This window comes from Centruroides vittatus, unplaced genomic scaffold (assembly GCF_030686945.1).
Source record: "Centruroides vittatus isolate TY-2023 unplaced genomic scaffold, ASM3068694v2 contig_986, whole genome shotgun sequence".
Taxonomy (NCBI): Eukaryota; Metazoa; Arthropoda; class Arachnida; order Scorpiones; family Buthidae; genus Centruroides; species Centruroides vittatus.
Genome location: NW_027122655.1, coordinates 1322714 through 1338180, shown reverse-complemented (window position 1 = coordinate 1338180; position 15467 = coordinate 1322714). Strand labels below are relative to the sequence as shown.

Sequence of the window (15467 nt, the reverse complement as noted above, 5' to 3'; positions counted from 1 at the left end):
AAATCTCAGCATTAATCCAGCGAAATGCTACCGGAAGTCATGTAACTACTGGCGTTTTCTAGAGAACACTGACTATCGGGAATTTCGAGAGAGAAAAACAAGAAAACTGGCGAATGATGTGGACTTTCACGTTACTTTAAATTTATTTTTGAACCTATCTATATATATAATCGAGACGAGTTGATAATAATGATGATGATAATAATAATAATAATCAGCGCAGAGCCCAAACGGTTAGGAGTTGAAAGTTGAAATTTGGTACACAGGGTACGTCACGAGAACGCACACTAAGAAGGGATTTTTCGAAATTCCTCCCCACGGGGAGAGGGACGGGATTAAGGCTTAACACTTCCATCAACAATGGGAATGTTAAGTAACAATGAAATGTCAACAATGAAGTGTTACGTAACAATGGAATTGTTAAGAGAAAGCGACGTGCAAGACGCAGATGCAATTTTTTCGTTTTTGCGGGAAATCGAACATATTTTTAGACCCATTAAAAATTCTCTAATTAGTCTGGAAACAGGGGGACCCAACTCTTGAATTCTGTAAAAACGGGTAAGGTTGATTATAACGTAATAATCTTAATCTTCGCTATTGTTACTTTTGCCCTAGCAACGCTGGGCCTACCTGCTAGTCTCTATATATAATCGAGATGGGTTGATGATAATAAGCGCAGAGCCCAAACGGTTAGGAGTTGAAAGTTCGTACACAGTTAGGATATGTCACGAGAACGTACAGTACACTAAGAAGGGAGTTTTCGAAATTCCCCACGGGAGAGAGGGAGAGGATTAAAGCTTACTCTGAAGAACTCTGCTTCTATTGTACTATTTTAGATGCGGTTTTTTTGCGTTTTTGATTGTGTTTTAATAGGGTACGTACATTAAGAAGGAATTTTTCGAAATCCCCCCTCCGCAGGAAGAGGTTGTTAACACTTCCCCCGCAATGGAATTGTCGAATAACAATGGAAGTGTTAAGAGAAAGCGGCGTGCAAGATTTATAGGCGCAGATGCGGTTTTTTGCGTTTTTGCGGAAAATCATATTTTTAGACCCGTCTAAAAATTCTCTAATTAGTCTGGAAACAGGGGACATAATTCTTGCATTCTGTGAAAACGGGTAAGATTGGCTATAATGTAATAATCTTAATCTTCGCTATCGTTACTTTTTGCCCGAGAAGCAACGCCGGGCTTATCTGCTAGTTTAATGATAAGATGACCAACTTTTTTACAATGAAAAGGACAGAAATAAATTGAAGGAAAAAAATATCGTAAATAAAAGAAACATTTTATTCATTGCAACAATAACACACTATAATAATTTCTAATGCATGCGTATATGCATGTCGTGTTTCGGTAAGAAGTAAACAAAGCCACTTGAGCGCAGTACGCTCTCTCAAGGTCTCCCGATCCTTGATGAATCGTCATGTCAAATAAAAACATGTCACATCACACGCAACGGATCGGCTCGACATCGATCGAATATGGAGATTTACAGATTAGTCTTCAAATATCGAAAAGGAGGACATGTAGGACATTTTTCGAGGGAGGACAGAACTTACAAAAGGAGGACGATTAGTCACCTTAATAATGAGAACAGCTTAATGAAAAACGAATATTTCGAAAATAGAAATAGGGATAAAGATTTTTTAAAAAATTCCGTAGAGTTTTAAATAATTAAATCAATCCTATGATTACACTAACAACTAAAACAAATTATGTGATGTCTTACGTAAATATACTAGTATATTAAAATATTCTATTAATGTACTAACTGAATTTTAATTTATTTGGGTTTATTCATCAACAAATAAATTATATTCAAAATTGTCAAAGCAAAATAGAGCTCTTACGAGCCTCATGGTTGCTACCATCTTGTTTGCTGGTGTATCCAGCATTGAAAAAGATGCTTGCAGTTTGCTGGAAGCACGCTGGCAGCAACTGGAAGTCATCTGAAATTTTAAACAGGTGTGCTGAGAGGTGCTGGCTGCACGCTGAGATGTTGAATACGCCCTATACCAACGGAGTCATGTAGACTCGTAGCTACGGCTCAACGCCCGACGATAAACATTGTCGTCACTGAAGAAGTCCCGTTTAGTGTTTTCTGTTGTCTCGTAGTTTTGTCATAGTTTGCGGTGTTTGAAAAAGAAATACCGCAGCACGTTGGAAATTCGTTATTCTAACTTATTTATCCGAACGTCAACATAATTCATGATATCATATATTGTTTATCGTCTTTCGCGTGTTAATAAATAGTGCTTATAATTCTTCAAATATTTTTCTGCTGCAATTTGAAAAATTTGTAGATCTATAAGTTCCCATTGTTGTCCGTCTATCCTTCCTTAATCTCGAGAACGGAGTTAGATGAAAGTCGAGACCAGATGGGGCCTCCTGCTCCTAAAATTTCCCTGATTAACTATGTACGAACTTTCGATGCAAACTGGAAGTCACGTTATTTCAATACAAAATTTTCCCCCCGAAAGAAGTTAGATCACCGGCACAACTCTATTGCAAGCAGGAAAGTATGATGTACAGGGGCAAGTCACCACTAATTTGATGTGGAGAACATATTTTAAATTAAATAAATTTAAAATAGAGTATGATTAAAAATTGCAGGCGGGAATTATGACCATGTCACAATAAATAATTCCTCGTTAATTTTGAGTGAGCCTCTTTTGGGTTTTTCTGGATCCGTCATTGCCTGGGCCTGTTAAAGCGCCGGACCGGATTCCGGGAGACGCGCCGAATTGGGATGCCACTATAAAGCTAGTGAAACTGCGTTGAGCGCCACCTGTACGCAGGCAAAGGAAACTTTTTCGGGAAAACACGAGCGTCTTTGGGTTAGATACGTACTGAGACGCGGTGCTTGTTTTCTGCCTGTGATAATTAAAAACAGCTTTCTGCCACACAAAACTTCAAAAAATAACTGTTGTGTGGTCGGTTGTAGTGTTACCTATATTACTGCGCCGCCAAGTACAAAGTTTTATTCGTTCCCGCATGAATAATAGGCCTACCCTGGGACGAAAGAGAAATGGCTGACTGCAATTTAATTCCTGAGGTTAATTACATAATGATGTGTTGCATTCTAACCAATCTCCAATCTCCTGTTAACCTTAGTTGGCTCTATTTTAAATTTAGTTCTCTAATGTAAAGTTTAGTAATTTTCTTTTTTTATGTTATTTTGTTAATCTGACAGATATTAATTGGCATATGATGTGATATTTGAATTTACGAGATCTGTGGAAGAAAGGAGTAAGAAGCAAAATTAGTATTTTGAGGAAATGAGGATAAGAATTTCCCTGTTAATACAATACTATTAGCTATTGCTATGGTCCTTATTGAAGTTCCTTTATATATATGGTCAGTTACAAATTTCATTATTTACCATGAAATAGATATATAGTTTACTTCTTCCACACCACCCTTTAAATTGTACAAAATTAAGAGTACAATAAATATAAGAATATTAATACTGCTCAGTCCCAATGATCTACAGTCACTTCTCGAGTTACGACCATTCGCACTTATGACGAAAAATTTCATTAAAAAATTTTTAAAATGTATCAATTTTTTATAGGTTTCGTGGAATATATATCATATACATATATATCTTGCACGCTTTTGGCGATTGATTGCGTCATCTTTAGTTTTGTTGTGTAGTTAGTTACCCTTCGCGTGTGCTTGTGTAAGATGGCTAACTGTTTTGTTGAAGTACAGTCACTTCTTGACTTACGACCATTTCGACTTACGTCCGAAGTTGCGGAACCGAACCCCGTCGTAAGTCGAGAAGTGACTGTATTGACTAATGCAGGCATTACTTTGACCTTAAACTGCAGAATGTATGTATATATTATATATTATTAAATATATACTTATAAATAATATATAAATTTAGAATTTATCAAATTTCTATTTATTAAAATATAAATAGTTTTACATGTAACATACAAAATTCATACAGGATAAATTCATATGTTGCGAGAATGCTATTATTCCTCAACAACAATCAAATGAACAAAATGATGAAACAAAAGTAATGAACATGAAGTACTGAACTTTAAAATTATCACATTGAAAAATCACTGGTAAGATCGTCATCATCAGAATCTTCCTCACTAGAATGTTTTTGTATGGTTGAAGCAGATGATGGTTTCCAAGTGTAACATTTTATCATTGTTGCTTTTAAGAACTCGATTTTGTAGTTTAATTTTTATTAAATTTAATTGCAAAAAAATACGTTCAACTGCTGCACTTGAATGAGGAAGCAATAAAAACATCTATTTACTGCCAAAGTAAAGTAGAAAAATATAGAAATATAGAATTAAAACGAATGTTTTGAAAGGTACTAAATTGAAAGGAAAGATATTAGGATTTCATAAATAGTACTAGGAAAATGGTGTTGGGTATCTTGGTACTGAAACAAGTAAAAAGGTATTAGATTAGTATAAAAATACTAGGTAAAACAACACTGTTGCTGCCTTTGTAGCCCCGATTCTGTTACCCGGCATCGCCGCTAGAGGCGCCTCAATCTAGTTTCGCCGTTCCTTCCACTAGCTCTATTAGGAAAAAGTTAAAAAACACTGCCTAACGCTGTGAACACTAAGATAATCTTTTGAACTAATGCGTAGGATCTGTAGAAGTTACTGTAATCTAAGTTGAATCGTCCGTAATATCTACGAATTACTTTATTGGTTAATTTGGCCTTGAACAAATCCTACAGTTTGTCTAAAGCAAGAATCCCCGAACCTCTGATTGTCCACCTCTTCAAGGATTCTTCGACCTTTTATCGATCCAAGAATCTTCTAGTCAAAAGATCAGTGTATAGTGTATTTGTTATATGTTGCATCATTTCAGATCGTCAAACGGAAATTGTACAAAATTCATATTCATGGTCGAATCACTCTCAACTAATGTAGGCCCATCTGCGTAGTTGTGTAACTAAAGTGTTCGAGGATTGAACTTGTTTTTTTAATACTCGATATGCAGATGATAGTGAGAACACGATGTATTAACGTTTTTTTTTTATAGTTATTGAAATAAAATTAAATATAATAATAATAAACCGGTAATGTTTCGTGTATTAAACAAAACAAGTTCAATTCTCACAACATACCTACAATAGTTGAGTTACGAAACTATGCGGCTAGGCTAATCTAGTTTCAATGTGATTCGTCCAGGAATATCATGATAAATTATCAACTGCTGTGAAAGACGGTGTTTCCGCCGAAATACCACGATCTGTAAACGAAAATGACATTTCTGAGAACTGCCATGATAATCTTTCTTGATTTTAGTGAAGAAAACGCTGAAAATTCCAGCAGTATTTCTGAAGCAATGTTCAAGTAGAAAATTTTTTCAATGATGAAATACTTTACAAATACTGAATAATTACGAGCCAATAAAAAGCTAGTTTCATAAAATTTATTTTACACGCCACTACCATCCTCGATAGAAAGATTATTCAGCTATGCCACTATGCAAATTTGCCCAAAAGTAACAATTCTCCAATCAAATATTTGAGCAAAGAATTATTCTACGAGAAAATTTACATTTATTCTTATAAATGGAACACATCATGACTAATGACTAAAATAAGTCGTTGCACCTGCAATAATTTTGTAAGAACACTTTTAAACAATATTAGTGAAGATACAAAGTAAAGCTCTGTGCCTTTTTCTGTGACGGTGCTCGTTTTTCTGATTTATCATCTTGGTAATATTGCTTCATCCAAAACTTCCTGTACTTGTAATCTGCACTTTACTCACATGCTTATCATACTGTCAAATCTGGATCCAGTATTCTTATGTCACAACTCCAGTTTCCTTTACTTTCACCAAGCTTTACTTTTCAACCAGTTTTTAATGAAATTTCAAGTATTTTTCTCTCATCAATAACTTCATAATAAAATAGTGTTCATGATAATTCTATATTCACCTGATAGTCACGTGACCGATTGTGGTAAGTCATGCAACGTAATAGCGAGGTTGAGGCCGAAGTTTTAAATGTGAAAACATGTATGTTGGACATTCGGCACTGCTTTCCTGTAAGCCTAGAAGTTTGACAATGGTGTTTGGAAAGTCAGTGAAATTATGCTTGACATTCCAAATGCCATTGTCAAACTTACAGGCTTACAGGAAAGCAGCACTGAACGTCCAACGTACACATTTTAGCGTTTAAAATTTCAGCCTCAACCTCGCTAATATCTATCCTAATTAAGAAATTTCATTACAATAGGGTATTTACAATAAAAATAAATTCTTCATTCTAAAAGCATCCTGATCAAGCACAATTGTTCCCTAATAAAAATATCAATTGACATCATTTGACACATTCAAATAGTACAAAACAATGGGAATAGATATCTTGCAAGTGAATTGGAAAATCCAGTTCATTGTAAAGGGCAGGATAATTTTAGAATGAGCCAGGCAAATTGAAGTCATCTTGTATTTGCTACTCTGCCTGACATTTCTTAGGTGTTTTGCAATCATCCCACACAGCTTTATACAATTAAGAGAATGAACTTCCACATGTTTAGTTAGTTTGATTGATTCTAGGATTACTGAATCAATTAGATTTATTGGAAAAAAAACACAAAAATTCGTGACACAAAAAATAACGTTTGTCAAATTAAAACAAACGGTGACATAATTAAGACCTGGTTCAATAGAAGTGACTTCAAGATTTCTGGTATGCAAATTCTTAAAGACATCCCAAAAAAATATCTCTCTTTGTGAAGCAGTGGTAAAAGAATCAAAGTTTGAAAGATTAGGATATGCCAATTGTAAGTGTATAGTGTAAAAAATAACAATGTTAAACAAAAATGTGCATATGTAAGAAGATAAACCTTCTAATTATATCTGCACATCAAAATATCACAGTAGTTCATCATGTGCAAATACATAAACAGAATATTTGTGCTCCAAGTGAAAAAAATATATCTTAACAATATGTGTAGCAAAAAATAGTTACAGTGCTGTTACAGTGTGATTATAGACAGCTTATTAATTTTTTTAAGTGTTAAAAAAATTTAATATTTTATCATTAAAAATTTGTATAAGCATATAAATGTAAAAAGAAAGTTAAAAACTGAAACATTAGAATTTTAATTTCTATCTTGAATTATATCAGATGGTGAAAATGACAAAAAAAAACTATATTAAAATCATATATGAATTAATAAAAAATTTATTAATTCATACTATAAATGTCAGTCTAAAGTTTAATGTTGATGTATATGTATTTATGAAAAAAGCAGCAAACTGAAGAGGGACCAACAAGTCTTAAATGCATTTTGGCATAAATGTGCATATAAGCAAACATAAATTGATTTATTAATATAATTCTATCTTGAGGAAACCGTGTTTTGTATTTTCGTTTCTTTTCTTTTCTTTCGAAGACACAATGTAGTGACGTAAACTTAAACACTGGGCGAATTTTTCATCCTTTTTATTCGGTTGGAACGCTTTTTTATTACATAACGCGTTTCGGGCCGATGCCCCTCTTCAGCCAACTAAACATTAAAAAGTGAGAGATGACTTCTAAATCCTGGTAAGAGCTTGTATACCGTTAAAAGCTGGTCCGTACCTCATTCGGTAGTTTAGACGGATGTAATAGTCCAAGGGTACGAATCTGAGATTCGTCTTCCGGTGTGTTGTCTAACACTGAGCTCGTACTTTATTAATATAAATTAGGTTGTTAATTTTCACATAATGAACAGAATGTTTGTGCTCCCATTATTTTTATTACTTGCAATTGTAATTTTAAAAAATTTAATAAAATTAGTAATAATTAAATGGACTAAAAGCAATGTTAAATATAAAAATTTTAAGTCAATATTTTTAATTTCTAATTATTATACCATTTAGTTCAACAATTAACTTTAAACAAAAAAAATCCAGTAAGCTAATACTATTTTCATAAAAATTCATATTATTAATTTGCAATATAACACTATTACTCTATATCAGGGGTGGCCAACAAGTCGATCGCCAAGCCAATTTTGGTAGATCGCTAGCGATGCCTTGACTTAATATATTATATTTGTAACTGAACGCAACTGTTTGCATGCAGTTATGACCCACTCATAAGCAATGAGTGCACTTCATACTGAAACAGTGTATAAACATAGTATGTATTTCACACTTCCCCCTCCTCACTTAGACTATGCCTATGACAACAAGTCGATCGCGACACATTTTTACGATAAAAAGTAGATCTTATGAGCACAAAAGTTGGCCACCCCTGCTCTATATTATTCATTGTCATATCACAATTATGTTACTAATGTTATTGGGGTATAATTTGAAAAATTATAACCTAATAACATATAACATAACATTTTGACACATGAATTATATATTTTGTTTCATTCATATTAATACATTCTTCTTGAATTTCAACATTAAATTTTACTGAAATTATTGAATGTTTGAAACTTTTAATCATATTTTTAATTTATTTAATTTAAAATACAGGTTATCCACCTGAAATTAATATTGTAGAGTCTTGCCAGTACATCATACTCTTCTGTTAGCAATGGAGTCTTGCCGATCATTTATATAACTCCTTTCAGGGGAAAGTTTTAAATTGAAATAACATGACTTCCTGTTTGCATCGGAAGTTAATATGTAGTTAATTGGGGCTTTCTGCTTTAAGCTATATCTGCTCTTGACTTTCATGTATCTAACTCTGTTCTCAAGATTAAGGAAGGGACAGACAGACGACTGATAATTTATTGGTCTACAATTTTTTCAAATTATAGCCCAGTAACATATAATGTTTTGACACATGATTTACTGTATGTATTTTGTTTCATTCATATTAATACATTATTCTTGAATTTCAACATTAAAATTATTGAATGTTTGAAACTTTACTTTATATGAGTAAATTGATTCTTTATGGACAAAATTACTTTCATAAATTAACTGATTATAAAAAATGCAAAATTGTTTAGAAATATTATTACTTAAATAGCAAAATTTAATACTTCAAATGGGATCCATCATTAAAATAACAATCAATATTTGTTTTCAATGAATCGGAATACAAATTTTGATGCAAATTTGATATCAGAAGTTATAATTTTATTATAACTTTTTTCCATTGAAATTTATTGATACATTTACTCAATGCCAATTTCTCTTCATAAAGAGTAATAATAATCTTTTAACTAATTTGTCTAAAAATACTACATTTTTTTAATGCAAAAAAAATGTTTTGAATATTTGGTTTTAAGTGATAGTGTAAACTATGATGCCAATATGATGTCAAAGCTGACCTTTGTTTCATAGACTATACCAAAGTCTTTGTGTAAAATGGCATAAATTGTGGCCCACTCTCCAGAACATGGGAGTCCCGTGCCATCTTATTTCGATGATCAGAAATTTATATGAAAATAACTCTGCAAGAGTAAGAGTTAACAAAACTATGTCTAAAACATTTACATCTGAAGCTAGTGTAAGACAGGGATGTATTCTTTCCCCTTTACTCTTTAATATTTATTCTGAAATAATCATGAGAAGGGTATAAAGATATTAGATAACTGGGATGGAGGCATTTTCATCAGGGGCCATAAAGTTAACGACCTGAGATACATTGACAATATACTTATTAGAGCATCCAATGAATCAGAACTCGAATATATTATGAAACGTCTTGAAACTGAGAGCAGGGAATATGGATTGCTGATTAATGGAAGTAAAACAAAAGTTATGATAATTGATTGTTCCTTGACACAGACTAAGGAAATTGCAGGCTATAAGGTGGTGAATTCATATTTTTACTAGGATTATATTCATATTAGTGATTGCATTTTGCTTTTTTTTTCAAAATATTAATTACATTATTTTTGCTAAGGATTTAACCACCATTATTAAATATATACATGAAATTGAAAATACATTAAAGCCAATTATATATATCAGGGGTGGCCAAAAAGTCGATCGCAATCGACCAGTCGATCGCGATTGACCAGTCGATCGCCAAGCCAATTTTGGTCGATCGCTAGCGATGTCTTGACTTAATGTATTATATTTGTAACCGAACGCAACTGTATGCACGCAGTTATGACTCGACTCATAAGCAGTGAGTGCACTTCGTACTGAAACACAGTGTATAAACATAGTATGTATTTCACACTCCCCCTCCCCACTTAGACTATGCCTGTGACAACAAGTCGATCGCGACACATTTTTACGATAAAAAGTAGATCTTATGTGCACAAAAGTTGGCCACCCCTGATATATATAATACACACAATTATGGTAAGAAACAAATTATCTATAATGTACTGGGTTTCTTTGAATAAATAGCTGCAATTATTTTAAACTGCATATGTTCTCTATGGTTACTATTCAATGGAGGTTATTTCCTTTGCATGTACCCATTTCCAATATTTATTTACAAAATTAATTAAACTTGAAATGCAACTGCTATCTTTCTTTATAACGAATGTTACTTTACACATACCAGTAATATGAAAATAAACATAAAACATATCTATTGTATTTGTATCTTTGTCTGCTTGGACAAAATATCTTTATTTTCACCTGGTGAGAATAAAGATATTTTGTTTTGACTTTTTGACTGTAAGATCTTCTCTATTTACTAATTGGAAACTACACCAGTATAATAAAGTGCTATTAATAAACAAGGTCCAAGTAGACAAGGAGACAAACAGAAATTGATAAGAGTAAGGACAGGGTAAAAAGAATCATATCTATTGTATATTTTACATGGTTTTCATTAAAATTTGTTTGTTAAATATATGTTATCCATCTACCATAGTTTATGGTATTTATTAATTTTACATTGTTTCCCTAAGTTATCAGAAATCTCTTCATACAGCTTCTTCTATTCCAACTAGGATTTCTCATTTCCTGGTCTTTTGCTTGTCCTGGGATTCTGGAATAAAAGTGAACTGTTTCCCAGGATCTTGGAAATTGTAGAATAGAATTAATTATTTTTAAGATATAAAAAAATATCTTGAAATCAAATGATATAATTATTTTTCATTTTTTAAAGCAATTTAATATGTTCTGTAATTTCCAAAATCATATTAATAATGCTGTGTAAGATATGTATTACAAATTACCTTTGAATTATGTAGAAATTTTCACAAATAGAAAAAAAATTATTAAAGTGTGCTGAAAACTGCATACAACAACAACAAAAAATGCCTTTGAATTGAGTTGAAATTTAAAGAATAAAATGAACTTATATCAAAGTTATAATTTAGAAGGTAATTTTCAATATTTACATAAAACATAATACAAAATATTATTGTAAATTTTCATAATAAGATTTTAAAAAGCAAAGATGGTCAATATTCCGATCACTCAATCTGATTCTTATTTTAGTGATGAAAAGTCCTGCTACCAGGAATGCCCTTTCCAATTCAATTGATGTGAGTGAAATCATGTTTAATGCATTTAAGAGAAGACAGATGTTAAGTGTTTTTTCACCTATAGCCTGGAAGATTTCTAGTTCATTTTTGAGATTGTAGTACTTCTTTTGCTTTATAGTATTCCTCAACTGTGGCTGCTTTAATAGCGGAATCGAGCTTATATCCTGATAATTCGGCAGTTCATTCGTCTTTAATAATCAGGTTTACGAAGAAAAATTTCATACTTGCAGACTTCGTACTCGTTTGTATCCTTGCCCAATTTGCACAACCTGGCGTTACGCAGTTATTGAAGCTACTGGGCATAGTTAAAAATTAAGACAGAGTAAGTACAATTATTCCAGATATTACAGGTACTGACAAGTAAAGAATTTTCAGAGTCCTGTCACAAATAGGCTACATATTGATTATTGACAATCTGTGAACCATAACAAGGAAAAATTTTAAAAAAACTAATAAGTAGGTTTAAAATTAATAAATACCAATGTATTCTGACAGTTTATGAGTTAATTATACTTTCTATTGGCAAAATATCCACAACCTTAACTTAAAATAAGAAAAAAGTGAACTTTAAAAAATTTGCAGGATTTCCTGGGAAAAGAAGAATTTCCCAGGTTAAACAAACAACCGTGATCCCTGGATCCTGTTTGAGAAACCCTAATTCCAACTCAATAGTGCAGAAGCTATACTAGCCATGAGTGCAATTATTATTTGAATGAAACTGGTAATCAGTTTTTCTCTACTAATATCGATGACTTTCAAATTCAAAAAAACAACAAATGACACTAAAGATTTTATGAAAAAGCAATAATCATTTTTACTTTCCAGGCTGTTATATATAATAGAAGGAAAGTATGGCAATCAGTCAAAAAATGACTTTCCCAAAAATTTTAATTTTTGCACTCCGAGATCTTGAAACGTTGAGAACAAAAAAAAAAAAAAGGAGTTTTCTATATTTATGGATGTTAGTATGTATGTGTGGGGGAGCATGATTTTGTTCAACCACATTGAAGCTTAATAACTCCTAGCCTTTTGTTGAAAATTTCTGAAATTTTAAAGGGAGGTTGTTCCATTAGAGGAATCGATGGTATTAAATTTTGGTGGTTATAGATTGAGGGATGGTCACATGTCATATCTTAAGTGGGGTCAGACTTAAAATTTTATTCTTTATTAGTATTTACAATTTTTTATAAAACTCTTCTCTTTCCTCAACAGTTAACATTTTGCAATTTTATAAGTAATAATAAAAAAAGGTTTTTCATAAAATATAACAGATGGCACCACTGTATTTCTAACTGGACTTGCCTACAGATGCAACGCTGCTAGCGAACACTGATGCGAACACTAGCGAACTTCCAAATGACAACATTGTTCTATCATAGTTTAGGCGGAGAGTGGCACTCGGGGATTCCCAATAGCGCACAAATTTATGATTATTATATTTAGGGTCGTATTTAAATATTTATACTGTTTTTATTATTTATATGCGCAATTTATTTAAGTAAAAATTATTTTATATATTTTTGATTTCTATTATTTCTAAACATGAATCCATAGTCAATTTATAAAATATTTGGAAAAAAATTGATCTGGCATCCTTTTTTCAGCGACCCCCCACTTTGAGAATCACTGATCTAAAACACTTCCATACAGGCAAACTCGTAAATTTTAGTATTGTCGTAAATCCATGTTACGAATACGACGCATTAATGGTATTACGTCATATCAAGAAGTATTTTCTAGCTCAGGCCCGAACCGACAACTGCTACAAAGGCAGATTCTCGGTCTAAAAGGCAACGGGTCGGCATATACGATAACCAATCTGAGAGAATTTCAACGGAATCTTTAAGTTTCTGATTAACTTACGAAAAAATTATGTTGTAAAAGGTCGCCGCGTGCAAAATTTTCACACAAAACGCAAGATTTCCACTTTGGTCGAGAAAGCCAATTGGAAAGTTGTCCGAACCAGAGTTTCTCAACCCGTGATCCGTAGGCTTACTTAATAAAGATTAAAACTTTGTTCAATGACAATTCACTTTTAATAGTTTACTTCCAACTTATTACGTTTCCGTACTTATTCGCTTGCCCGTATTCGAAACATGTTTTTAGATTAATCGTCGCAAATGACACAGTACGTCCAAACATCGATAATACCCACATAGATTTTAAAAAATTAGGTCTACTTAACTTAGTCCGTAGAATTTTTTAGACATTTTATTGGTCCTTGGGCTTAAAAGGTCGATAAACACTGCTCTAGACTATAAGAATTATTTTTGTAATTGTTTTCCCGCAGATAATTAACTGTTTATATAGGCCCAACACTTATTATATACGGTACAATGTACTTTTTTTTACTACCAGTTATCTTCCGTCAGGAAAACACCAATATTATTGCGATAAAAAGAACGGAGACCGAATAAATGCTTAAATGAGATGCAAGCTTCGATCTGGTTACAATTGTTTTTCCTCGGTCTTGGCATTCCAAAATCAACGTTTTCTATCGAGTCAGCCCGATGTATAATTGGTCCCGTATAATTGGACGAATTAAGCCGTCGTTTGACAAGAGACGGCTTAATTCGTCCGTCCATTCTTAATATTTCGTATTTAATGCGGAAAGCGAAGATCCTTCGATACTAAAACCTCCGCTGTCAGACAGCATTCGATTAGTAAAGTAATTAATTTACGTCGTATCCGACCTTTACTTTAAGAAAGGAATAAAATAACAATAAATACCTCTTTCCACTTCAGCCATCTAAGTAGTAAATTGTACGAATGGTTAGTGAAAACAATCGTCAAACTTCCGTTAATTAAATTAATGTCTATTTAAGTTTACGCGACAAATAATTGTATAGTTTCATTCCTAGAATCTTAGGATACGGAAAAGACGTCGGTACCTACCTTCGGACGGTCCTTCCTCGATTACAAATAATCCGAATTTACCGATTACGCTATCGAATTATCACCGCAATCGGACGACACCCTTTCCGCCCTCGCACCCACGTGCCGATGGTCGCGCCATCTGATTTCCGCGGTGTCGTCCTGGCAAAAAATTATTCTATAAAAATCCCTCGTCCTTCTCCGATCCGTACGCAGCGTAATCTACTTTGGCAGCAGAGCAGAATTTTCTGTCTAGCTCACTAGGAGCGCTGCTCTACAATTCGGATCGAGTATAGTCTATACTAGTTAACAATGCATTTTATCCTTCCCAAAAATAATTTTTTTCCTTTCTTTTAGTATTAAAAAAATTGATTAATCAATTTTTTAATAAAATCTCAGAAGCTTCTGCGAAATATATTTTTTCAATAAATTCATTAAAAATACAGTAGAGAGTCCTTAATCCGAACCCCGGTAATCCGAATCTCCGGTAATCCGAACGATTTTCAGTCGGACTGTGTCGTGCTGAATCGAACGTTTTTGATACTAAATTTACTTCTAAAGTATAATTTTCATGTTTTTATATTCTTCAATATATTTATTTTGTTTGTACAAAATGCAGAAATAATTTTTAACGATACAAAAGCCTCGATTATTATTATAAAAATTTTCGTTAAGCTTAAAATCGACGAAAATTCAACACGAAGCGACACGCAACGGAGAAAAATTTGAACATCGGACAGGTTAATATATTTTTTCGTACATAATCGGTTATCCGAACAAATCACTAATCCGAACAACCCCAGTCCCCAATTGATTCGGATTAACGACTCTCTACTGCAGTGTTTCTCAAACTTTTTGGACCGCGACTCCCCTTCTGTACTTAAAAATTTCAAAGGACCCCCGAAGAATAAGTATGTGTCGAAAAACATCCCGGAGGGAGGGAGTTAGGCTCGTATTTAAATATTTATATTATTTTTATTATTTATATGTGCAATTTATTTAAGTAAAAATTATTTTATATATTTTTTATTTCTATTATTTCTAAACATGAATCCATAGTAAATTTATAAAATATTTGAAAAAATTGATCTGGCATCAATTTTTCAGCGACCCCCCAAATATTTTTCACGACCCCCTTGGGGGTCGCGACCCCCACTTTGAGAATCACTGCTCTACTGTATCTTAAATTC

The 15467-nt window shown here is 32.8% G+C and overlaps 1 protein-coding gene across 2 annotated transcripts in view; it reads right to left on the bottom strand.

Annotated features, from left to right (window-relative positions):
- The window catches only part of LOC136986001 (neuronal calcium sensor 2-like), a 34428-nt gene extending 20027 nt beyond the window's left edge, over positions 1-14401 (bottom strand). Inside the window, exon 1 of one of the 2 annotated variants that reach the window (XM_067283450.1) lies at positions 14299-14401. Coding sequence is in view for 1 of the 2 variants with exons in the window: in XM_067283449.1 (XP_067139550.1) it covers positions 14134-14152 (19 nt within the window). In the remaining variant the exon portion in view is untranslated. Of the gene's footprint in view, positions 1-14133; positions 14153-14298 lie in introns of those variants that run through there. The other variant, XM_067283449.1, reaches the window with a different exon arrangement.
- Between the last annotated feature and the right edge of the window lie 1066 nt (positions 14402-15467).